We start from the raw sequence: 25,716 nt of genomic DNA, 5'->3' as shown, positions 1-25,716 counted from the left end.
CTCAACTTTACCACTCATTTTACCATTACCTGTTTTGAAAAGTTCCGAGATGACCCATAGGATATATTTTATGTGCTATCTTTTGGCTACTTATCTAGTAGCTAAAAAATGTAAGCACACGGCTTGAATGCTTTGGTCTGGTATTTCTTAGAAAAGTTAGGAAAAGGCACTGATATGTTAATAGGTACTTAGGGATAGATTATGTCAGCAAACGAAAGTAAGCGATCATGACATGTCAGAGATTAAAATCACGACCACACTTCGTATATTATCCAAGTATTCAGAGGTCGAAAGTACACAAAAAAATTAAGTCGTTATTCTGAACAGTCAGCTACAGCGGTATTTGACGCCCTCTTCATAGAATCAGAGTCAAAACGACACAATATCACTAGATGTAACACAGTATAAAATTAACAAGACATGCAAGAATCTAGCGGCCCGATTCGGATTTTGAAATAGAGATCTGTTAGATATCTTTTAGAGATCGCCAAGATACGATAACGATATGTTTAAGATCTAACCTGTCAAATTTGACATTTGCGCGATTCTGGAGATACTCTTGAACGATTTCCACAAGATATGGCTTAGAGATCCAATTCACATCTAATATATATCTTACTCTATCTAACGTAAAAGTGACATTGGTTGCTCGAATTGCGCTGCAAAAGAGAACTAGTTGAAATCTAAACTATAACGTATCTAGAATGGATCTAGTATGTGTCGTCTCTTGTGAATATCTTGAAGTTCGAATACGGCAGTAGGTGTCCGTCTTAATCTTAGTATATGATATAGGATAGTGAAGACCGGCTTTATTCCATATTTATACGTATGTGAGAAGTACTGTTCACTCTTTTCTAGGCATAGTACGACTTATCGACCACATACTCGCCAATATAATTTCAACTTTAGCATTCCGAGCATTGACGTATAATATCTAAGGACGGGATAATGGGGCACTAAAAATCGTACTAGTTCAGCGGTGTTACTCACGAATTCCAGCCAATCGTGCAGTCTAACGCAACTAGTTGTTGCGACCAATAGCGCGCGTAATGCGAACTCGTCAACCAATCGCGCGCGTGATGCGAACTCATCAACCAATCGCGTTGTAGCGGTTTCACACCGCTGTACTGGCCCCTGTCATGCCTCATTTTTATTGCCCGTAAAGCCAGTCCCTAGATATCTATGTCAATGATTCCTAGTTAAGGTTCAAATTAGATTGTACTTTCGGGAAATGTGAGTTGTCTTCAAATGAATCGTCTAAGTTGGATTAATTGGAATATATTAGGATTTTTTGGCAACCTTGTAGATGTTAAATGATTGAATAAAAGGGTTAAGTTATTATAATTGTATAAAAGTCATTTTTTTTTTCAAATTTTGGTGATGCAGGTATGAATTAGGCCACCAAAAGATATATATTGTCTATATTATGGATCTTTGGAGAAACTATTATGAAGCTTACAGTATTTTTTTTTAAATCGAAGTAATTTGACGATTACATTTAGATAGCAGCTGAATAAGCCGTTTTTTGTAATAAAAACTAGGTTGAACCGCATTCTATTAAAAGTAGCAACCGATGTCACGGCAGACTGCAATTTAATATACGTTGGTAGATTAAACAGTGATATAGTACGTACCCGTTAAAGAAAAAGTACCTTTACGGAAATGTGTCGAAAAACGTAATCAGCGGCAATGGGATCGCACGGTGAATTTATTTACGGTTCAAGAGTTGCGATGTTAAAGTAAGGCATTGTCGCGTAAGTAATTAGTCGCGCGTAACCAGTGTGAAATCAAAGTTCGCAGGGTTGGACCATGGATACCATCGACCCGCAACGTAATTTTCCACACTTTCCGCGTCGCTTTCGAGACCAACTGTCTAATTGATAGCAATAATCGGACAGAAAGTGATTCGATTCACTTGGTAATGGCGTAAGGGTATTTGTTTAATTGCGTTATTTGCGTTTATAAAAAGTCAAGGGGGTTTGGAGCTAAGTATGTTAACCTACGAAAACCATTTGTTGAATCTGGTACTCCAGTTCCATTGGTACTGGTATTCCATTCCATTGTAATGAAATGCTTCCTAGAATATTCTGAGTATGTCCTGTTATACTTATTAGATTATTTCATAAATTTCAGTCAATTTGTTAGAAGGGTTTTATCGGATATTCTTGTTTACAATTCCAGTAAATAAATTTGTCGATCGCGGTCGGAAAACCCACAGCTTTAACATGTCACGAAAACACCGTAACTACGGCTAGTTCGAAAAAGGAGATGGCTTTGCATGTATATTTGCTGAAATTAATTTTATTTACCTGTTTGGCAGTAACTGAATAAGCTCTTATGTACCTGAAACAACAATGAAAAATTAACTATCAGATATGGATAAAAATAACTTAATAAGTATAAAGGTTAGCGGCGATTATGCTTTAGAGACTTATATCATCAATTAAAATCCAAACAAATAATTTACACAACGATTTACCCAATTCGGAAGTGTTCGTCACAGTTTCGTTTTTGAGATGCTAACGGAACGGATTAATAGATTCAAACCTTGTTCATTGCGTAAGATGGTTTCGTTTTGTTTGTCATGCTCTGGTAAACTCCGTGGCATCTGTTACATTGTCTGCTGCCGTATGAATGAATTAGTTAATTATGCGGTGTATTGATATATGAATGAGTGTAATACCAGTGTCATGATTTTTGGTAATTATATCAAAAAGTGTAAGCAAATATGAATTTTACTTGGCAACTTTCTGAAAATACCTGAATTTAATATTAGGGTAATGGGTAATGTTTAATGACTTACCTGGCAACACTTGAGTTAGCAAGTGGTAGGGGTAAGTGGGAGTTAAACGGACGGTTGTGCAGACTCGTGCACTTGGATTGGGGAGTCAAAGAGAGAACATCTTGATGGTAACGGGTGAGCAAAGTTAAAGAGACACCACCATTTTATAATTAGAGCAATCATAGATAAATTTATAATATTTCAGAAGTGTTAACGTACCACTAACCCACAATAAGATTTTTAGATTCGATCGGTAGAATAAAAACGTAAGTTGTCTTTATTTTATTTCAATCTCAGATCATAGAAGTAAGGAGATTTATAACGAAGCATAATTTCAACGAGACTCGGTGTCTCCAACTGTGCCCCACCACATCATTAAGGGCGTGGCCAGACAACCAACTCACGCGTTGTGATTGGCCGAACCGCGCGGGGTAAAGGACAAGAGCGGCGACGCTAGAGAGTAGGACAAGTCGATAAATTTACAACAGCTATCGATATTTTGAATTATGTTCTAAACATGACTTTATTGTTTTGGCATTAAAATGTTTTAAGTAATAATTGCCATTGACTTAATTTATATACCTTTAAACATTTGACCTTATTTGCGAGCTAAGATTTTTAATGTACGATTAAGGTAAGTACCTATATTATTCGATCCATAAAGTTCTGTCACAAAGGTTTCTACTGATAGAATGTAATACAAAGCTTATAATAAAAAAATAGCAATGATTCGAAAGCTTGTTATATATTTATCAAAACGTACCTAACATAATTGGTATGAAATTTAGTAACGATTTTATTTACTGTTTGTTTATATTGTTTACTTTGGGATTGTCGTTAGACGCGATATTCCATCGATAACGCTTAAACCTCAATTATGCACGAGCGCCACTCTAGTTCCTTGCGGAAAGAAGGGAACCGGTTAGCGGTCGTACCAAGAAACAATAATGCCGTTGTGGATATCGTTAGCGGCTTAATGCATTGCGCCGTTGCCTAGCATACTGCAAATAGTTTTCCATGCTAAGCCGTCAATGTAGAATGCATATTCAAATTGCTACGCGTTTGTTTGGCAAAATGGTCCAACTCAGTAAAATCATATGTCACTGGATTTATTTGTTAAAATTTGTTGTTTTATTGACTAAATACGTAAAAAAAATGTACTCACATGTGTTATGTAACTCCATGATCCCTATAGTTTTTGCTAGCACTCCTATTTCTACACGAAACAACGCTACAAACCGGCATTTTACGTAAATTGACGAGCACATTTTTCTACGACAGCTAAATTGCGACTGTCTTACCGGTCTTACGGCGGAAAGAAAAATGGTCAGCCTGACCATGTTGGGGCGACACGCGCCACGCCTCCGTCAGATATCTAGTACCTTCTATGATCTGAGATTTCAATAGTAGGTACCTAAGTACCTACATAATGGATTGATTTTATGAACCTCGAGTAGTTTATGTGTTTCGAATGCAGTTTTGTAGCTGTAAGAAGCTTAGACTTTCTTTACATTGTTGCTTTGTAGTGTTGTTTTAAATTATCAAGATATTTTAATGCAAAAAAAAATATAAGGTAGTTTTATTATACATGAGTGGTAGTTGTATAATCAGCGACAAAGTAAAATTTTACATCAATTCATTGTAAAAGTATTGAGTTTAGTTTGGTTTGTTTTAATGAAGGTAGGTAACCTACATTTTGCTAACGGTAAAAAGTTATATATTTAATTATATACTCTTAGATGGATGAGTAATTAGAGTATCTGATCTAGGTACGTGTTCTTTGCAAAAGTATTTGGAATATAACCATAATTTTCGATATCATTTGAATGGTACAATTATTTTAGTCGGTTGCTATTACGACATCTACCTACAATGAAATTATAATTATTGTATTAGTATTAAAGCGGCAGACTTTTGATTTTGGAATGAGTTCATAAGTTAATAGTTATGTACCCGTCGATTTAATGGCTATTTAGCACAGATTATTGTTTTATATGTACCTATTATCTACTATAAATGATCAAAATTATTGTCATCAAATTGCAACGTCGTAAGAAAATTGATACATTTATGAGTAGATAAGTACATATTTGAAATGCCTATTATTTTGATCTTTTTGTGTTTTATGATTACAGATTGATGTGTGGGCTTGTGCTGGTGATCAGTGATCGGAAATTTGTGCTATTGAATTATGTCTTATTTATTTCATAAAATATAGTACATGTGTAGCATATCGCGGTTAATTGGGACGGAATAAGCCTTGTTCATCGAAATTGAACTGATTAACTATAACCTATAGTTTTTGTCCAGCAATTTTTAGTGACAACGGTACTTTGTTCCTCTCGGTTAAAGCCTATTTGATTTTTTTTTGTCATATGCAAACTAATAATATTTTATGATACAATATAATCATTACAATTAATTTAAATGAGTACCGTATAAGTAGTATTGTGCAATGCAGTGCATTTACGAAATAAATATGACATTAGTAAGATAACAATAGCACAGGGATCCTGATACTTTAAATCGACGTTAATATGAGCTTGTGTCATTTGTGTTTGACGTGGAGGCGTCTTTTGTGTGACGTGGAGGCGTCTTTTGTGTGACGTGGAGGCGTCTTTTGTGTGACGTGGAGGCGTCTTTTGTGTGACGTGGAGGCGTCATTTGTATGACATGGAGGTGTCATTTGTGTTTGACGTGGAGGCGTCTTTTGTGTGACGTGGAGGCGTCTTTTGTGTGACGTGGAGGCGTCTTTTGTGTGACGTGGAGGCGTCTTTTGTGTGACATGGAGGTGTCATTTGTGTTTGACGTGGAGGCGTCTTTTGTGTGACGTGGAGGCGTCTTTTGTGTGACGTGGAGGCGTCTTTTGTGTGACGTGGAGGCGTCTTTTGTGTGACATGGAGGTGTCATTTGTGTTTGACGTGGAGGCGTCTTTTGTGTGGCGTGGAGGCGTCTTTTGTGTGACATGGAGGTGTCATTTGTGTTTGACGTGGAGGCGTCTTTTGTGTGACGTGGAGGCGTCATTTGTATGACATGGAGGTGTCATTTATGTATGACGTGGAGGCGTCATTTGTGTGACGTAGAAGCGTCATTTGTATGACATGGCATTGTCATTTGTGTGACGTTGTGGCGTCATTGATGTTGTTTTGTATGACGTGGAGACGTCATTGAAACTGAATTTTTGACGTTGGGGCGTCATTGAGGTTAAGTTCTATATGACACGAAAGTGCGTCATTTGTACTACTTAAGCATGCGTTATTGGAGTTTCGTTTTGTGTAACGCGGGTATGCGTCTGATGAAGATGACCTTTTATTTAGATTTGAAAATTTAGAGATGTTTGGAACAAGTAAAATACATAGTATAGCGCGCGTGTACGTTATTGAAAGTTAAAAAAATAAACTGATGTGGATCTGACAGGCTAATGTTGATCATTTATTGCAGATCATGTTAAAATGTTTATAGTGGAAAAAAGTAGGCATAGATATCGTGGGAGTGCAGAGGATTTATGTCGTACTAGCGACAGCTCCACAGATTTTTTTTATTAATATTCTGGTAGTTCTTGTTGTGTTTTTGTGATAACAAGCATTTTGAATCTATGTAAGACTGAGTCTGGAAGGTTGTAATGTAAAGACATGAAAAGGGTTTGAGTACTTACATTTCAAGTATTTTAAATATTTCACGGATAAGTACGTGTATTATTTCGATCGGGTTGCGCAGTAAATGTTAATGTCTTATTCCTCTTTTAAAATGTCGACATGGTTAATGAGAGATACTGCAAATAGTTTCAACATAATGAACAAATTGAAATAACATTAACAACAGTATGGGAGTAATTCTCTTAAAAAGGACAGAAGTTAATGACAAGTAAAACTTTACCAACCATATGACTTGGTCAGTCTAATAGGATGAGTTCGGAGTTGATTTTTTGATCCCTGTCTTGTGCGAGTGATCTGTTTGCACGGAAATGTAGTTAAGTTTTCATTAACGTGTTTTGCAAAGTCATATTAAATGTATTGAGAAGGAAGTGTAAGAATTTTGTTTATTTTAAAATGATCATGTGCTGGAGTACGAGGTGGAACAAACGAGATACGAGAAACGTTGAAAGCATCAAAGGAAGTTGATATTGGTTTTGACCTGCTCAAATAGGAGTGAGGGGTCAAGGTGACTGAGAATTGTTGAATGAATTGTGAAATGGGGTCAATGAAAATTTACAGAGTTAGTTAAAATGTCACATTTGTGCTAACTTTATAACAAAGGTTAGAGAATATTTTTTTATACCAGAGAACTCTTGTCATTGGCGGAAGATTGAAAAGAGTAGTTGGTTTTTACCTCATCGGGTTTTTCTAATGAATATATTTTGACCATGAAATGAATTCAATAAAATAATATCTGTGTTGAATATTAAATACAATGATCTTTTTGAAGCTATAGTTGACTGATTGATGTCAGAAAACTGTTTGATTTAGAATTTTTCACACTAACGCAATTGGCAATAACTTATTGTATAAATTAAATTAGTATATGTACGTGCCATAAGTGAGTGGTAGTTAAAATATTTCAATCCCATTTTAATGAACAATGAAGCAGTAAATGTTCAAAAACTAACTATAAGTAAACATTTTTTTTTAATATTACGAAATCGTCGTTTCAAAATTAGTGGTGATAATTAATGTAATTTTTAAAGTGAAAACTTCTTTGGCGGCGCTGTGCATTTTTTGTGATGAAAAAAAAAAAATGTTAAACTCGCGAGAGCGTAAGACGTAAGATTCGTAAAACGTGGGACGGGCACGTGGCCTGGTCGAGGGACTGTTACAATGTCATTGAGTTTTCGCTGCTGGCGCTCCCTGGGTGCAGCCCGTTGTTTTTTTTTCTCTTCTTATACTGTATGCAGTTGTTTTTTTTTCTTTAAGTTGCGTTACCTATGGAAACATAAGGAACATTTTTTAGTATCTGTTCCGCAATAACTTTGGTACCTAATACCTATACATACAAGGTTATTCTGATCTTTGTGAAGTTTGATACGATTATAGCTTTATAGCTAGCAGGATTATTAAATTGAGAGAGTTACCTATATGCAATTGACTCAGAGGTCTTGATGTAAGTATTAGTGGTGATCTCGATGACGATAAGGTGCGATCGAGTTTGGTGTCATGTAGGGGTTGGGCTTGATTTCCTCTCTTACAAAATAGTATTTAAGTATCGTTACATGCGGTCTCGAAATATTTTGAAATAAAAATGTACTTTCTCTATGATAGAAAGTTTGATGCGAGTTTATTTTTGAAACTTAGAATATCCAAATGAAAAAAAAAGATCTAGTAAATTAGATATCAATGTCAAAAGGTATTTTATTTTTAGTTGTGCGTACGTCTATATGAAGAATATTTAGGGTTATATACAGTTACAAATCACGTTATAAAAGCGAAATTGTAGAAATGGCTGAGTTTGTGAAGAAGTTTAGAGCTACAGCCTCTAGATACGTAATAATATGTTTGAAGCATAGAAATAATAAAGTACATGTATAGTCGTAAATTAAAAAAAAATTATTTGAATTAGGTATTTGACTTAGATTTTGGTTAGAGACATGAAATAGGTAACATTCATTGCCTATGCGTGATTTCAGTAACTGATTTGCTTTTAAATTATGCGAATTGTGAGTTTAGTCGTATTTATGCCAGTGTCTAACTCTAAACATACTCTGCTTGATTATTATTGATTTGTTAATCGATTTAAAACAGTGTCTAGAAGAATAGTTTATCTAAATGATGGGATAGCATTAGTAGTTGTTAATAACTGTTCTAGCATATCTAGAAAGGGTTATATAGGGTAACATATACATCAATGATATAGACATCCAAAATTAAAACCATCCTATCTCTCTCGTATTCAAAGTTATGATTGTGATGTTTCGTTCGTATCAGGATCAGGATAAAAAAAAGTGTAATTCAAAATTCATAATTTTCATAAGTTGTAGTTGGTATATCACATGACTTTCTACATTTCCGCTTTTAATATCTAGTTTCTGTATTATTTACGTTCTATTTTCAAAAAAGTTAATTTCGTGTCATTGTGTCTATGGTTCATTTATTTATTAATGAAACACTTACATTTTAAAGTTCATCTTAACAGAGGTAATAAAATAATATTGAAACGGTTATTGATTAGGTACTTAACATATGTCGGTACGCTTAAAAAATGTATGTCACATAAAATTGTTTATTTCAAATTGAATTTTAATACTGTCAATAGAGTTGAATATTATAATTGCCATAAATGGCTTTATATGCACTATAGATAGGTACTTAAAATCAATTAAGTTAGTATGAAAGAAGAAACCAATTGCACCAATAAGATTGGTTTCGTCAGAAATGTTTGCATTGATTTGAAAAATCTGCTATCATTGCATGATTGCTGTGAGAAATAATATTGAAAGAGTGTGAAGAAACATGTTTTTTTTTGGAAAGCTTACTTTGATTAAAAACAAAAAAAAAAAAATTGCCATCTTTAGAAGACTGCTGTAACGAATGATATCAAAAGGGTGTGTACAAAATGCAAATCTTCCGTTTGGTCCGACCAGTTGATTTATTTCTGTTACAATAGATGAAATAAAATAAATCTTCAAGAAAAACTGCTAATTATTAGATATATTGGGTGTCAAATAGACTTTGAAATTTAGAAAATGCATCAAAATATTGGACATTATACAATTATTTAATATTATTTGCAAAAATAAAAATCTACAATTATGCATGATAAAATTGATAAAGTCTGCGTTTTGCTACTGAAACCTGTCTCAAGTGTTTCTGTCGACTTTGAGTTTAATATTCGGAAACAGGTTAGCAAGGTTATATGCTAATAAAATAAAGAAAATATGTATATATTAAGTAACACCAATAGCTCAAGACCTGTAACGTACGAGCTGAAAATAGTATTACAGTTAGAAATCATAAACGATAAATAATGAAAACATTTTTTTTACTATAAATGTAGCAGCTACGCTTTTGTAAGTTTGAGAATTGTTTTTATCCCGTTTTTTTTGGGTACCTATTCGGAAATAAACATACCAATATGGATTTACACTCAGAGTACCCTAGTACATACATACTCGTTGATACTATAAAGCATAAAGGGGATTGTAGCAGGCCAAGTTTCTTCCTAGGGAGGTACCAAAATCTGATTTATTTGTCAGGTCTGTTTCAGAGAAATACAATTAAAAAACATAGTTTGTGTTCATAATATTAAAATTTAAACTTTTAAAGGTACAATATCATATTTTACTTGAAGACTATCGAATTCATTGAATAAAATCTATTTATTGCATAAACTTATATCGCTGTATGATGAAAAATGTTTTAAGCGTTTGTAAGACACGTAGTAAACATCAAGTAAATAATTAACTACAAGTCAAATTCTCATAAAGCTAAACATATGCAATTGACAGTAAACATAAAGAAAGGAAAGAACTGAAGGCCGAATGTCATAATAGACGCGAGCTCAAACATATTGATTTAAAACAAAGTTTACACATTTAATGTTATTGTTTACAACTAGGTATAAGAAGCTGAATAAGCATTTCGATCTCAGGGGAATTTTATGGAGTAGGTACGATTTATTTCAGTGTATAAGAAATGTTTTATAAGTGTTTCTAAAGGAGCTTTCTTAGCTATTTTCTTTTCAACCTTAAATTGAGTTTCGTGCGCCGGAGTCATGCACGAAGTAGGATGGCCGAATGTCATGATTTTTGGTAATTATATCAAAAAGTGTAAGCAAATATGAATTTTACTTGGCAACTTTCTGAAAATACCTGAATTTAATATTAGGGTAATGGGTAATGTTTAATGACTTACCTGGCAACACTTGAGTTAGCAAGTGGTAGGGGTAAGTGGGAGTTAAACGGACGGTTGTGCAGACTCGTGCACTTGGATTGGGGAGTCAAAGAGAGAACATCTTGATGGTAACGGGTGAGCAAAGTTAAAGAGACACCACCATTTTATAATTAGAGCAATCATAGATAAATTTATAATACCAGAAGCTAGTAAATCTCTTGCCTCTCGTAATATGAAATGGACCGTTATTTAATTCATATTACGCAATATTAATGCAAATATGTATGTAAAATAATGTACACCGAAGGCCTATAAAAAGCCTAAAAACGTGAAATCACAACTTTCGTGAGTTAAACTTGGTTAAACTAAATTGCAAATAAACTAAAATAAAATAAGTAGAAATATTTTACAATTTAAATACAAACGTTTAAAACTTTCGCGATATACATGATATGAAATACGCGAGTTTAATCGTATTTTATTCTGTACAGTGTATTAAAATATAAAGCAGATACCTACCTACAGATACAGAACCTATAAGTACGCAAATAATTATGATTTGTGGGTGAGTTCCTAGTTAGAGAAAGTGGTTTTCTCTACACCCGTGGTTAGTAAATTATAGGTTCTAGGCAGTTCCAAGCGGCTCAGGGCCTGGCGAAGATATCCCCGTATACAAAGTGTCCGGGAAGCGTAACTGGCACGTGTCGTGTAATCACGATCTAATTAAACGTAAATCAATTATGTTTAACTTTTAAATCACTTTCAGCATTCGCACAGAACTACTAACAATTGTTCACGTCATACATAAAAAAACCTATCTATAATAAGTTTTAAGCGAAGCTTTGCGAAAACTTATTTGTAATAAGTACCTATTAAGTTTTAATCAAGTTTTAAAACTTATAATAATTTTTACCATACCTCATATTTACAACTTTTATTATTGAGTAAAGAAATTCAACTATAGAGAGAGAGCTCTCTAAGCTTACTTATTTTTCTATGGCTACAGTAAGAGTGATTTTAGACTTTTGAGAAATTAAAATAGGGCCTATTTGACTCAGCAGAACGATAGGTGTAACATGGCCAGAACTCAAACTCTAAAAATTTTCATCTGAAATAATTTAATTTGTGTCCTCTAGAACTCAAAAACTAGCTACTTTTGGTTGTCATACCACATTGACTGGTCTAATAGCTTTGCTAAGTTCAGAAATCGCCCTAGAACAGTGGTAAATGCTTCGTTGATATTCATGAAATGCCTGAATAAATTATTATGCATGCCTGAATATGATACGTATATGAATCGACGGTGCAAACCAGGGATGTTGCGGATGCCGATTTTTTGACATCCGCGGATGCGGATGCGGATGCGGATTTTTTAAGGCTCACATCCGCGGATGCGGATGCGGATGCGGATGTCAAGATAGCACCATAAAAAACGTCAAATATTACATTTTAGTAATTTTTATTTCAAAAAACCTGCCAAGTGCGAGTCGGACTCCCGTTCCAAGGGTTCCGTACATTAAGTCCCACTCACGCTTGACTGCTGATTTCTAATAGGTTTTTTTGGTTAATGACTAAATTACCTAGCAGTCTAGCACTTACGCCGATGCTAAGGCGTTTCTGTACCGACCTGTTCCACATCCGCATCCGCATTAAATCCGCATCGATTTGATGCGGATGCGGATGCGGATGCGGATGTTGAAAATAATGCGGAAGTTCCGCGGTTGCGGATGCGGATGCGGATGTTCGCAACATCCCTGGTGCAAACAATCATTTATTTAGATCTTGAATTCTTGAATTTCCTCCGTAGTCCGTTTCATAAAATCGGCATTTCCTTCTAAAGATATAAAAATCTAAGGCAATTGTAGTGTAGATTGTACAAACTTACTATAACAATAGTGGGTCGATGACTTCTGTATTGTAAACGTATTGGATGCTTATTACCAAAAAAAGGCTACAATGAAATAGTTTGTCATCGTCATTATCGAAAACGTGCCGTGACTTGAGAAGAAACCGATCTTATTTGTAAGAATCCAAGTTTGTGATATTTTGTAAAAGGTCGAAGTACCTACAAACGAATCGTTCATTTGGAGTAATGAGATCTGCTATAGGTACTAGGTACGAGTATACACACATAATAACGCATTCAAAATGTAGGTATCTTATGTCATAGTTGGGTTTGTTATACACCCTATAAAACTAATAGCGCTAAAGAGTGACTTGTTAACTCCTCAACTATTTATAGTTAGTAGGTACTGCAATGACAAAAATCTAGTTATCCAATTTTAGCATGTCATTGAGTGTTAAAAACTACCTCCGGTCTGCAATAACAACCTCCAAAATTCGTTTGACATTATGTCGTTTTACGTTACCTATTGCAATAGGTAAATTGGATAACTATAGTTCGTTTTTTTAGCATTAGAAAAAGACTACGCGATCTTGATGTCTTTTAATTGAAAAACGCTTTTTAAAAATCAGTAACTATTTCTTATGAAAGCAAAATAATGTAAATAATCGTATATGATTCATAATTGTTACATATTTGCTGTGACTTATTTTTCAAAAGCGTTTTTCAATAAAAAGACCAATCATTTACGTATCTTAACACATTTCCAACCTAATTGCGAAAATAGTGCGAAAAAGATGGCATTATAGGGAAAAATGAGAACAATAGTAAAACAGCGTACGACTTGAATGAAAGCCGAGGGGTGTTACGATCAATATAATACTATAGGGGTTATTGAGGGGTGCTTAATGTTTGTCCACAACATTTTTTACTTATAATATCAAGTTATTTCCTTATAGGAATAATTTTGGCGTAGGACAAAAACATTGGTAGCAGCAATGTTTAGTTACCTAAAGTCTATTTTTTTATTCGGTAGACTGAAATGACAGCTAATTGTATGAACATGAAATGTCATTTCATACTATTAACTGTCATTTCAGTCTACCGAATAAAAAAATAGACTTTATACTGTACTGTATAGTTTACAATTTACAAAATCGTCCAAACGTAACGTGAAACGATTGACTCAATTTTTATAGGTAACACTAGCAACTAATTAGTTGCTAGCATGACCACTTATTTCTGAAATAGGCTTACATTCAAAACATAATATGTGCTCGTAATTCTTTAATTTAACATTAATTGATAAAACTTACAACGTACCAATTATACGGTCGATTAAGGAAAAGTATTGGTTGCTTGTTATCCTTTATAAGCATAAACTGTGCGTCAGCGCAACGCATTAATACTCGTACTTAATGTATACCAATACATTCAGATCAGTTCAGATCTTTTTTTCTATTTAAATCAACTAACGGTTTTTGAAAAGAGAAGTTGACCTGTCTTATCGTTATCTCGTATAATAGTTAACCGTATCATGCTACCTACTTGTTGTCACCTAAGATAGTAACGCAGCCGTATGCCCGTAAGTATGTCGTAACTATGCAAACAAATTAGATTCCTCTTGATTACGGCTCGCACTTAGCGTAAGGATTAGGTCGCTACTAGATACGGTGCAATGCACTCCACTTCACTTATTTGCATTACAGTTGCAGCTGTTGTAGTTAATCCATACTAATCTATACTAGTCCATACTAATATTATACATGCAAAAGTAACTCTGTCTATTTGTCTGTTAAGAGGTAACATGCTTAACCACTGAACCGATTTAGATGATATTTGGAATCGAGAATATGGAGATAGTTTGAGACCCGGGAAAGGACATATAATATTTATTATTAATCATCATCATCATTGTCTCAAGGCATCAAGTTGTACATTAAGTTATTTTTTGTGCAATAAAGTTTAAATACATAAAATAAATTATTCCACGTAGACGAAGTCGCGGGCAGAAGCTAGTTAAGTATATAAATAATAAGTTAAAAACATACTAAGACTCTCGTGTTTGTAGATATGAGATAAGGATGCGTTTAAGTACCCAAAATATGTAGTAAATAAACACTATGTATTATGTAGGTATACACTCATATTTTTGGGAGTTGGTGCAGTTAGCTTATTGGCCGAGGCTGTTACCTAAGATGTATTTTTGTCCAATTATATTATAGATTTTATGTCTGTATGTCTGTGCTTAAAATAAATAAATACATATTCTATGTCAAGGCAACTACATGAAATCAAATTAATCGTTAAAATGTTCGAATAGAGTCTTTATCTGCCGTGAAATTACTACTAAAAGTAATGCTAATGAATAAAAATTGTATTTTGGTAACCTTATGTTTACAAATATTGTGTCCTAAATAAATCACACCATTTACCCCACGTGTAAAAAAGTGGGCCAGTGCGTTCAATAATTTTCAGCTATCATTTATAATTGACCGTCTACTTGCCCAATGGCCCACTGCCACAGTGGCGGGCAATTGGCAGCTGGCAATCCGGAAGAAGGTAAACAATCATTAATTAAGACGCAATCTTTGCTTTTCATTTCTTCACGCAATCTGCCCGACACGCTATTTTGCTGCTATTGCACTTCAATTGCAATTCTCAATTAATAGTCCGTGAGTGGGGTCTGTCTGTCTTTGGCGAACGCTACCTCGTGACATATTAATAAGTACGACCACTTCTCATCTTGGTGCTTTTTCGTTTCCTTAAATTAGCTCGGGGTTCTTTTTATAGGATTTTATTAGAAGTGGCGTTAGTTATTTACAAATATGTCTGCTATCTAACCCAGTTTTCCTTCACATAATAGCTAGTGAAAAATATCAAGTTGCGAAATTCGATGTGAAAAATATAAAATACAAATATTTTTTCATTAATATGATATTTCTATTAGTGCATCTCGTAGCGAGAAAATCATATTAATAATGTAACGCATTTTAAAGTTAAGGTCGTTTCAGGATTCTAACCTACAACATACACTTTCTAAGTTGCACTCTAAAATTAGTTAGCTGTCATAGACATCATAGCATAAATATGATCATGACCATTAAATTTAAACGGCACTTAAATTTATAAGATACTTTATGCTCCTGCTAACAACTAAGTATTCAAGCTAATTCTTGGCCGAGAAAAGATTGAGAACCTTTGCATAACAAAGACAGGGTCTGGGAATGGAACTGTCGTTAGATAAGTACATTTTGCTTTCCTTGAATGTCAACGGTACTTTACGGTTGCGATGTTCGCAATATTAACTGTCAATAACAGCTAGTTATTGTTGTGAGAATTTTGACATCTGTCATTCAAATTCACCACGTTTAAAAAACATTACTTTATACACAAAATGTATTGAATTGACAGGTGTCAGAATTAGCTTCAAAGCTACGGGTAATATTATCTGAATTCTGATGTATTGTATTGACGATGACAGTAACAGGTATTTATTACCTCCGCTTGTATTTGCATAAATGCCTTGAGCAGACGCAATCCATTTACATAACTACATCTAATCTAATTTCTACCACGTCTAGCTAGATATGCACATTTTAAATACCAATTCATTAAGAAAAACCGGCCAAGTGCGAGTCGGACTCGCGCACGGAGGGTTCCGCACCATCAACAAAAAATAGAGCAAAACAAGCAAAAAACGGTCGCCCATCCAAGTACTGACCCCGCCCGACGTTGCTTAACTTCGGTCAAAAATCACGTTTGTTGTATGGGAGCCCCACTTAAATCTTTATTTTATTCTGTTTTTAGTATAAATTTGTTGTTATAGCGGCAACAGAAATACATCATCTGTGAAAATTTCAACTGTCTAGCTATCACGGTTTGTGAGATACAGCCTGGTGACAGACGGACGGACGGACGGAGGGACGGACGGACGGACAGCGGAGTCTTAGTAATAGGGTCCCGTTTTTACCCTTTGGGTACGGAACCCTAAAAACCGACTTAAAAAAAGGTTAAAAAAATATGCACTAGGTGCTTTTATATGGGCTAGCAACTGAAAATGGATCTACATAAGCATATACTTACGTACTTTCACACAAAAAATATTTGTCTAAATCGATTCAGAAATTATGGAATTCTAAGATACAAAAAAAACATACAAAAAAACGGTTGCAATGGTAAACACCTCTTTTTGAAGTCGGTTAAAAAAATTATCTGTGAGGATGTTATAACGTTTTTATTGACATATAAGGGTGAGTTATGCGGGTATTTAATTATATATTTAACCGACTTTTAAAACGAACCAGCCGAAAATATATCAGCTTATGTGTCACCCTAATAATACCTAGTTGCTTTTTCTTGTCTTCACCCCTCAAAGGTTATCAGGAAGAGATTGCTCTTCCGCGATACTCACGTGTAATCTTGAATGTTGTCTGCAAAAATGAATAAATTATTTACTGCAGTAAATGATTTACAAACGTACGTGTATTACAATAAAACAGCATTTTTGTGAACAAATGACAAGCTAAACTACAAATATTTTAATTTTTAAATATAATTATTACATTTGGTATTTACATTTGTATCAGTGTTTTGATATTTGAAATGTGCAATAATAGTAGTTTATGCAACAGTGATATAATAAGGGTTCTTAAAATTCAAGGGTCGAAGTTACAAAACGAGACGTAGTCGAGTTTTGTAAAAAAAGACCCGAGAATTTTAAGAACCAATTATGAGCTGTTGCATACATTACTTTTTCTATGACAGCTGCAGCAAAAAAAAAAAAAAAAAAAAAAAAAAAAAAAAAAAAAAAAAAAAAAAAGTTATTATTAAAAAAAAGAGTTATTATTAAAAAAAAAGAGTTATTATTAAAAAAAAAGAGTTATTATTTAAAAAAAATTGAGTTATTATTTAAAAAAAAAAAGTTATTATTTAAAAAAAAAAAAGAGTTATTATTGTAAATGAAAACATACCTCTTTCAATCAAGATGATCGGAACTTGTATCTTTAAAAAAAATAAAGCAGTTGTATTATACTCATAAGATGACTGCTAGCAGTCATCTTATGAGCCTATAGACAAAGCATTCAAATGACATTGCTTTAGATATCACTGTCAGTCATTTAATTGACACATTTAAGTGCTGGAGTAGAAAAAGATTTATAGGAATGTACCAGTGAAAGCATATAACTGGAAACCGCCTTTGGGAACATTACCGTTCAAATTCTCGGGCCAAATTAGCACACATACACAATTACGCCTACATTTAAATAAGACGATACGTTTACAGAGCCTGTCTCTATTACACTAACGTACACAGCTAAGTGTAGATGAAATGCATATAATGTCAATAACTACCAATCAGCGACATTAATCCGCTAATAACCTTCTTGCTGTACGTACTGGCCGCTGAGAATTCGCGATTCATATTTGATTAGAATATGACTTGGACAGGGATAGGTTTATGCCATACATTGAAGAACCAGTCAAATAATTCACGTATAATAATTTAATGCAGATTAAAAGATAACTACTTAGTTAAAATGTTGATATGAAATTAAATGACAGACTAACTCAACATAATTAAATATTCATTGTTGTATAAATGTATTCCGCTATAATAAGTATTTTGTATATTTTATTATCAATCTGTATGGCAGTGCGAAGTCACGTTCAGAGCCCGTACCATGAGTCACTGACAGTGTCAAAACTGACATTTACGCTATCGAGAACGTAATTTACTTTCTATACATCTCGTTTGCACTAATATGCGAGTACGAGCGAGATGTATAGAAAGTAAATTACGTTCTCGACGGCGTTTGTCAGTGCCAAACTGATGGTAGCCGTACTGGTATAGTCTGTCCGTTTTTCTAAGATCAAGTACGCCATAGTAAATGTATGGCGAACTTGATCTTAGAAATCGGACAGGCTATACAGCCTGCAAAATTTACATGGGTAGGTACACGAATCGGGTCAAAAACATTTGAACAGGCGGAGTCACAATAAATCCCCACTTTCAGTTCCAATGGAAATATTTTATATGTATATAGCCGGTCAAGCAAGTTTGTCAGTAGAAAAAGGCGCATAATTACAATTTTGTATGGGACCATAACCGTTCGCGCGCTTACATTTTCTAAATTCGCCGCTCTTTTCTACTCACGGAAATGGCTTGAGAGAGAACCTACATATATGTGACAGTAGAGGGTGGATTAAAATGATCAACATTTTGAGATAATGTGTGTATTTGTTAAATTAATTCAGTGAAAGCGTGATAGAAAAAAATGTATCTACATATAGGAGACCGGATATGATTATCTCACGGGTTATCTCATGAATAGAACATTATATATCTTGCCAGGCATCCACTCAATTTCATGTCTCTCTAATTGGACAGCTTTTTTCCATAGTTCTCTGCGAATAGCATATTGTGGGAATTTGAATGGAAAGTAATGTAAAATGACAATACCAAATTTGATTATTAATTTGAAATAACTAGGTAGTTTTTTTTATAGCTCCATCTCATGAAATAAAAAAGGAAAATACAAATCTGTAAGAAGGAATTTATTACTACATTTATAATTACAGTGGAATCCGTTTATTATGACTCCGCTTATACTGACCAACCGCTTACTATGACGCAATTACTGTGCGAAGTTTGGTTTTCATATGAAATTCTTTGTGACAAAGTCGGATAAGATAACTTCGACCTATAAATACTATTTTTATGGAATTATGTCCGGTTATACTGACAAATTCGCTGGTTTTCGTGGCCGGCCCCACATCTTTCCCTGCGAGGACGTCTGTGGCGTTTAAATTGTTTTAGTTTTTACTCTCGGTGAAAGTTGATAATTGGTATAAGGTTAATAAAACTCATCTCTCACAAAATTGTTTGAGATTAATTTGGAAAAAATAAAATAAAAAGTTTATCAACTATGCTTTATATGACATCCGCTTAGTATGACATGTTTGTTACTTCCCTTCAATGTCATTATAAGCGGATTCTACTGTATATAGAAAATACCTAAACCAATCATAAGTTAATAAAATAGTCTACTTCATTTGGCATAAAACCATCCCTATTATCCTCGCAATTTAAAAAGTCGTATGTTGTTATGAAAGTCGTATGCAGTTGTTACGTTTTAGCTTAGCACGGTAGTATTGAAAAAATGTCGTCATGTTTATTCCAAATTTTACTGAAGTTATCTGTTTACTACAAGTGAAAAGTGATTCCACTGTCCTTGATATGAACTAAAACAACTTCTGCACCACTTCACGACACATGAAGACATTTTTAATTACAAAAAAACGTAGTTTTTATAAACCAATTTAGCCATCCGTCACTGACTGTCATCTCGGCCGCACTGAAGTTGCCAATCGAACACTCTGTAAGCACCGCCTACAATCGAATACTTTACGTTGGGTCATAATTGAGCGGACAGAATACTTCCATGGTTTATATGCGTTCACTGGAATGTACCTATTGTAATCTTTTTGTTTACAATTACGAATAATCTTTCGGCTATACTCAAACAGGTCAATCATTCGAGTAATGTATACGAAGAAAGAAGTAGAAATGAATACGAAGCTCGAAGGTTGATAAGCCTGTAAGGTGCGAGGTTCATAGGATAACCTTCTAAACATGAGGATCCGTGAAAGGGAGTAAAGTTGGGGCTATAGATTCGATAGTGCCGTTCACATCGCGTCTAATACTTTTCGTAATAGGTAAATTATGCTCAAATTAGTTTTCATTTAAGTATTTACTCGTAGTATAGGAAGATCTATAAAATTGACTGAATGGGAGGGGTCTAAGCTACTTCGTCAGAAGCACGGGGAAGGTCTTTTTCAAGAATCGGTAACAAAATCAATGTTTTCTAGTGTTCTAAATAGACACTTCTTCAAAGACAACATTTACAAATTCCTCATTTTTCTCCTATTTTTTTCATCTTCGTGTACCTACCTACGCGCAACCTAGCGTGCTTACATCATGTCCGTGAAATATTATAAGTAATCCGTAATGTACACAATACACATTCATTTGGCATACAACTGCCCCCTTCCCGATGCGTATCCGTGGTGAAGATGGCAGCGGAGGTGCTAAATATAGTTGCGTTCTGTTAGTACCATTATTTAGCAACTTTGACAATTTCTCCGCTCTACTGAATGGTTATGTGCAAAAATAAAAATACCCAAAAATAATTTAAGAATAACAAGATAAATACGAGTATATTGTCGGCATTGCCTTCAAGTATGGTAAGCGTAGAATACAATAGAGTACCTACCACCTACCTACTTGTTTAATTATAAGTACGTATGAAACAGCCCCGTTATATAAGGACGTACATACAGAGAGTTTCCTGTAACAGGAGCAATAAATTAAACTGTAGGCTATACTCCTGAAAGTGACCAACTTTTATTAAACAACTTTTAAAAATTATGAATTCTTTAGACTTCCTCTTTTTCATACAAAATAAATATTGCCTTCAATGTACGCTGACATCAGTGTGTTTGACGTCGCTAGTCTTGTATATCGTTCTATCAAGAAAAGACAGAAAGGACCTTGATCTGAAATAGGTACCTATATTTGTATTTCTTACATACCTATTCATTCTTATGTTGCAGTTACTATACTACATCAAGAAGGGATTCCTTGAAATTCAAGTCCAAAGTGAAAATTGGGTTGAAACTTTTTGACAAATTCTACGCGGAATTAGTCGCGGGTAGAGGTTAGGAATTTTAGGTTAGGATAAGGTATTTTTTGCATCTTAAGGAAGCTCAACAGCAACTGTTGTATTATATCATGCTTTTAGTTACAGTGTATTTAAAATTTCTCAATAGTCGAATTTTAGTTATGGCACTCTGATTGATTTAAAATACGGCACCTTGCCCGTCGAATGATGCTCACAAACAATGGTGGACAGTTCATTTTTGTATTCATAACATATTTAATTATGATTAGAACTATGAACTTACAAGAGAAGAATAATAATTAACCAGCATAATTAAAATTAAAATTAAAAAAAAAAAAAAAAAAAAAAAAAAAAAAAAAAAAAACCCTGGAAAGGTAATTTTTTGCATGGCATGGTGCCATTTCACGGACAATTGTAGCATGATATTGGTGGCATTTAAAACCTGGTATTAGGCAATAGAAAATGAAAGTCTTTTTGAACATTAAACTGCAAAAAAACCACGAAGCTAACCACAGCAGGCGGCACATTACACCACGTTATGCCTCTTGTCAGATACACCAGTTTGTACTGCTATAGCAAGGTGGATTTTAAATTTGAAGAATAAAAAGTGCTCTACATAGTTAAACAATGCAGTTAAAATTAAAATGATAGATTAATTAACATTTCAGTTAAACGAATAAGTAAAATGGATTAATTCAGATTTTACATCATTTTCCTCACGTTGTTCCGGCTGTTTGATCCGGCACGTGGGAATCTGGGATCCATTTAGCAATTAATCCCAAGAATTGATAGGCACTAGTTGTTACGAAAACAAATGCCATCTGATATTCTAACCTAGAGTAGAAACTAATCCTTATTGGGATTAGTCCGGTTTCCTTACGATCTTTCCCTTCACCGAAAAGTGACTGGTAAATATATACTGTAAGTAATGATATAACGTACATAGGTTTCGAAAAACTCATTGGTACGAGCCGGGGTTTACAAGTATTGTTTAAATGTTACGTTTTTTCTACCTATTTACATACAATTATAAAGACAAGTGCGATTGTATTTTGTAGCATTGTGAAACAGTCAAAATAATCCCAATTTAAAACTCGTTTTTCTGTTTGTAACATTAATGTGCATAATAAAATAACATGCGAGCGTAATGTAAAAATAACTCCGAGAAACACTTTATAAATTTACATACGAGTACGAGAGTGGGATTCGCGATATTTTTTGGCGTTACGGGTTCTGTGTGTGTGTATGTTTTTCATTCAATAATAATTGCATAGTTCATTTATCCAACTTTTCCGAAGAATGAAGATGTTTTGAGTGTAGGTATATGTAATTAATTGCCATGCTTGGTTTGACAAAATATCTAATGTGTACGTTGTCTTTATATTCGTATAATTTGCATTTTTTTTTAACAAACTGGATAAGTCAATTCGAAATATGTTTCTTTAATGACAAAATTGATATACATAGGTACAAATTAGTTTAATTTGTGAGGTACCCAATATCACGGAAAGTCGGCAACAACGCGAAGTATAAAAAATATCATAGCAAACAATACTCCCGTTTAGTCAGAAAACAAATTCTGAATAGGTACTGTAAATATCAACGGTTCTAAGATAATAACAGCAACAAAGAATTAATAAATAAGAGATTATGCAGGACTCTAAAAACGAGAAATAACGATGTTGTTAAGAGGTGTGTAAAAATAAAGATGGTCTGAAAGTGAAGGTGGTTACGTACGGATAACCGGCACGCGTAATTTTGCGGCCAGCACAATACCTGCGGTCAAATTACACTGGACTAGTTCTGTAGGGCTAAGATGGCCGGCTCTTTATCATTTGTCACCATGGCTGTCACGTTCCAACAAATATGTAAGTGCGAATGTGATGCATGGCATGACAGGTGATAAAAATGCGACCATGATAGGTGGTCTGTTTTATTATTTTCGCCTAACACCATCTCTAGATAAATTGAAATAGGCTGACCCGTGTTTGGCATTGTTCTTTTTTATGGTTTGGTGTAGGAATACACTTCTGTTTGTCTATCACAAAAAAAGTATACTTTTTAATGAATTGCAACGAATACAACTAAATTTATCATATTATTCGTTTTTCGCAAGGTTTAGATAATTGATATCATTACTTGAATATTTTTGTTAGCCTGAATTACTGTTACAAATACATTTGTAAGATCCTGTAATTATTATACAGACCGTCACCATTAGTTTCCAGTTTAGATCATTAGTATACGATGCATTTGTATGTGTCAAACGCTTATCCATTAGTACTTTGAAATAATTATCACTGTAATGAGATTCAATATTTGACTTATATAGATAAATCTGTTCCTATACATCTGACACGTTCTTTAACTAGGAAGGGTCTACTAGTTTCCTAACAAATTGATTAAAAAAAACCATTCATGTGAACTAGGGGTACATCAAAAATTATTATTTAATTTAATGCCATTCCAGAGCCATAAAACTAGATAGTAATTACCCTAAAATAGGTCAAAGATAATTACAAATACAAAATCGTATTGTCATCCTGAAATAAACAGACCACTAACACAGTTTTATTATTATAACTACAGCTACGTGTATTTTTAAGTTTCGTAACAAAAACACCGACAATTTAAAAGCTTGTAGTTAAATAAAACTAACCCAGTAAATCGAAGTATAAATAAATAAATAAATATTGGGGGACATCGCTATGAAAGAGGACAGTAATTTGTATGTATTCTTGGATCTAGGCCAATCCGATGTAGTACTTTGTGAAAATGTACTAAGAAGTATAAATTCTGAAACATTAGAAGTTTTTTTTTACCAGTTTATGTAATCAGTGATTTAAAGTAAGTATGCATGCTGAGAAAACCAATACGTGAAATGTAGAGCGAACACTTTTACTTAATTGTGGAAGATGAAGCAACTTAAATTTTGCAAACTAATAATTACACTTACTTAGGTGTCTAGGAGAAACAAAAAGTGTTAAGTAATGCAGTTTCTGCAGTTCTCAATCTAAATAAAGACAAGAAGTAGTTGCTTGCATAAAGTGGCGGAACTGATTTGTACAAGCGGTAGGTATACAGTTAACTTTTGATTCCTCTTATTTTGCCATTGAGCTGGCCATTTTAGACATACCTGTCTGTCGCAATTTTAATAACAAAACTTCCATGAGACACAGACATTAAAAATATTAAAACGGGTCACTCATGTATTTTAAGCCGAAATTCACTCGACATGTTTCACTCCGTACCGTGTGTCATCAGGAGCTCGCGTTGGCGTTGTTGGTTGGTTGGGTTGGTGTCGCTATTCTGATAGACGAGTCAAATTGCTTTCGTCAGATGGATAACTATATCTCCTCCCCTACGAGAAGAAGAAGATGTAGTACAACTCTCTATTTTAAAGCAACTATGTGAAAACTATTTAGCAGTATGTCATTCTTATTATCAGGTGTGTACGAAGATGTCAGGTTATGAAATTTTTAAGTCCTGTTCAGCGCAATTTGTACATAATTTACAGGTAAAATAGGTAACTCACGTAACATGCCGACTTATTTTACTCACTTTAGTTAAGTAATTCTTGTAAACAATGGGTGATTCATACATCATAATGCATGGCGAGATGTCCTCATATTACCTAAAGAGACTAAGACTGGATGAACCTATGACCTACTCTACCATACTCAAAAAGTTGCCTGCTGTCAAACTGTAATTCAGCTAGAGCCATAGCTTTACATATTTATGTTTTTGAGCCATAACCTTACTTAAACATATACATAATCTAAAACATTTGTTTGCTCTTCAATTCAATATTTCAAACTTAATTTTTAATTGTGATCTATTTTTGCGTTACGGTATGTAAGTAATTACTGTTGCAGCTATCGCGTCGCATTCGCGTGGGAAGGGTCATGCGCACTGCACAGCAGCCGGGGGTCAAAACGGTCTAACCTCACAGCTGATCCTTTATAAACAACACATAAATTCTCAATGAATTTCCCAGTGATGCATTATTAGATCACGCTAGACATCGCGATGCTCGTGGTCGAAAACCTTACCTTAGACTGTGGAGCATCAGACTGCATGTAGTAAAAAAGGAAAAACATCCAGGCAGTTCCTACGAGGAACATAATTTTCACGTTGCGCCTCATCTTGATTTGATAATGGAATGCACTCACTATAGGACGCTCGTTTAGTTTTCGTTAGAGCACTGATTTGACGGTTGAGCATCGGTCGGCGGCGCGCGGCCGCGCTCTGAGCTGCGGCGTGCAAACTGAGCTAGTACATGAGATAATGACGGGCATGCGCGTATCGGTCCTCGACACCGTGCTCTAAAATAGACCTTACGCGAAGAAGAACGGTGCAATGTTTTTGTTGCTTCCGTTGCCGCACTGGCTATTAGAAATGCTTTTTTTAACTGGGTTGTAATAGTATTTTAGGAGATCGAAGTCTGGCGCTTTTTCGAAAAACAGGATTCAAGTAGAGCTTTCTTTATCGATGTCGGCGGCCGAACGTAAGATCAGATATCGTGAAATTCCTAGGCATATCGTGAAATGTGAAAATCTTTGACCCGTTCCCTGAGTCGATTAT

The 25,716-nt window shown here is 34.4% G+C and overlaps 1 protein-coding gene across 1 annotated transcript in view; it reads right to left on the bottom strand.

Annotated features, from left to right (window-relative positions):
- Window positions 1–25,412, bottom strand: part of LOC134650437 (polypeptide N-acetylgalactosaminyltransferase 2-like) — a 96,464-nt gene extending 71,052 nt beyond the window's left edge. Inside the window, exon 1 of the mRNA XM_063505395.1 lies at window positions 25,185–25,412. Within this exon, the coding sequence (XP_063361465.1) occupies window positions 25,185–25,277 (93 nt within the window). The 5' untranslated portion in view covers window positions 25,278–25,412. The remainder of the gene's footprint in view (window positions 1–25,184) is intronic.
- Between the last annotated feature and the right edge of the window lie 304 nt (window positions 25,413–25,716).

Source organism: Cydia amplana, chromosome 1, assembly GCF_948474715.1.
Source record: "Cydia amplana chromosome 1, ilCydAmpl1.1, whole genome shotgun sequence".
Taxonomy (NCBI): Eukaryota; Metazoa; Arthropoda; class Insecta; order Lepidoptera; family Tortricidae; genus Cydia; species Cydia amplana.
This window is presented reverse-complemented; position numbering and strand designations above follow the sequence as displayed.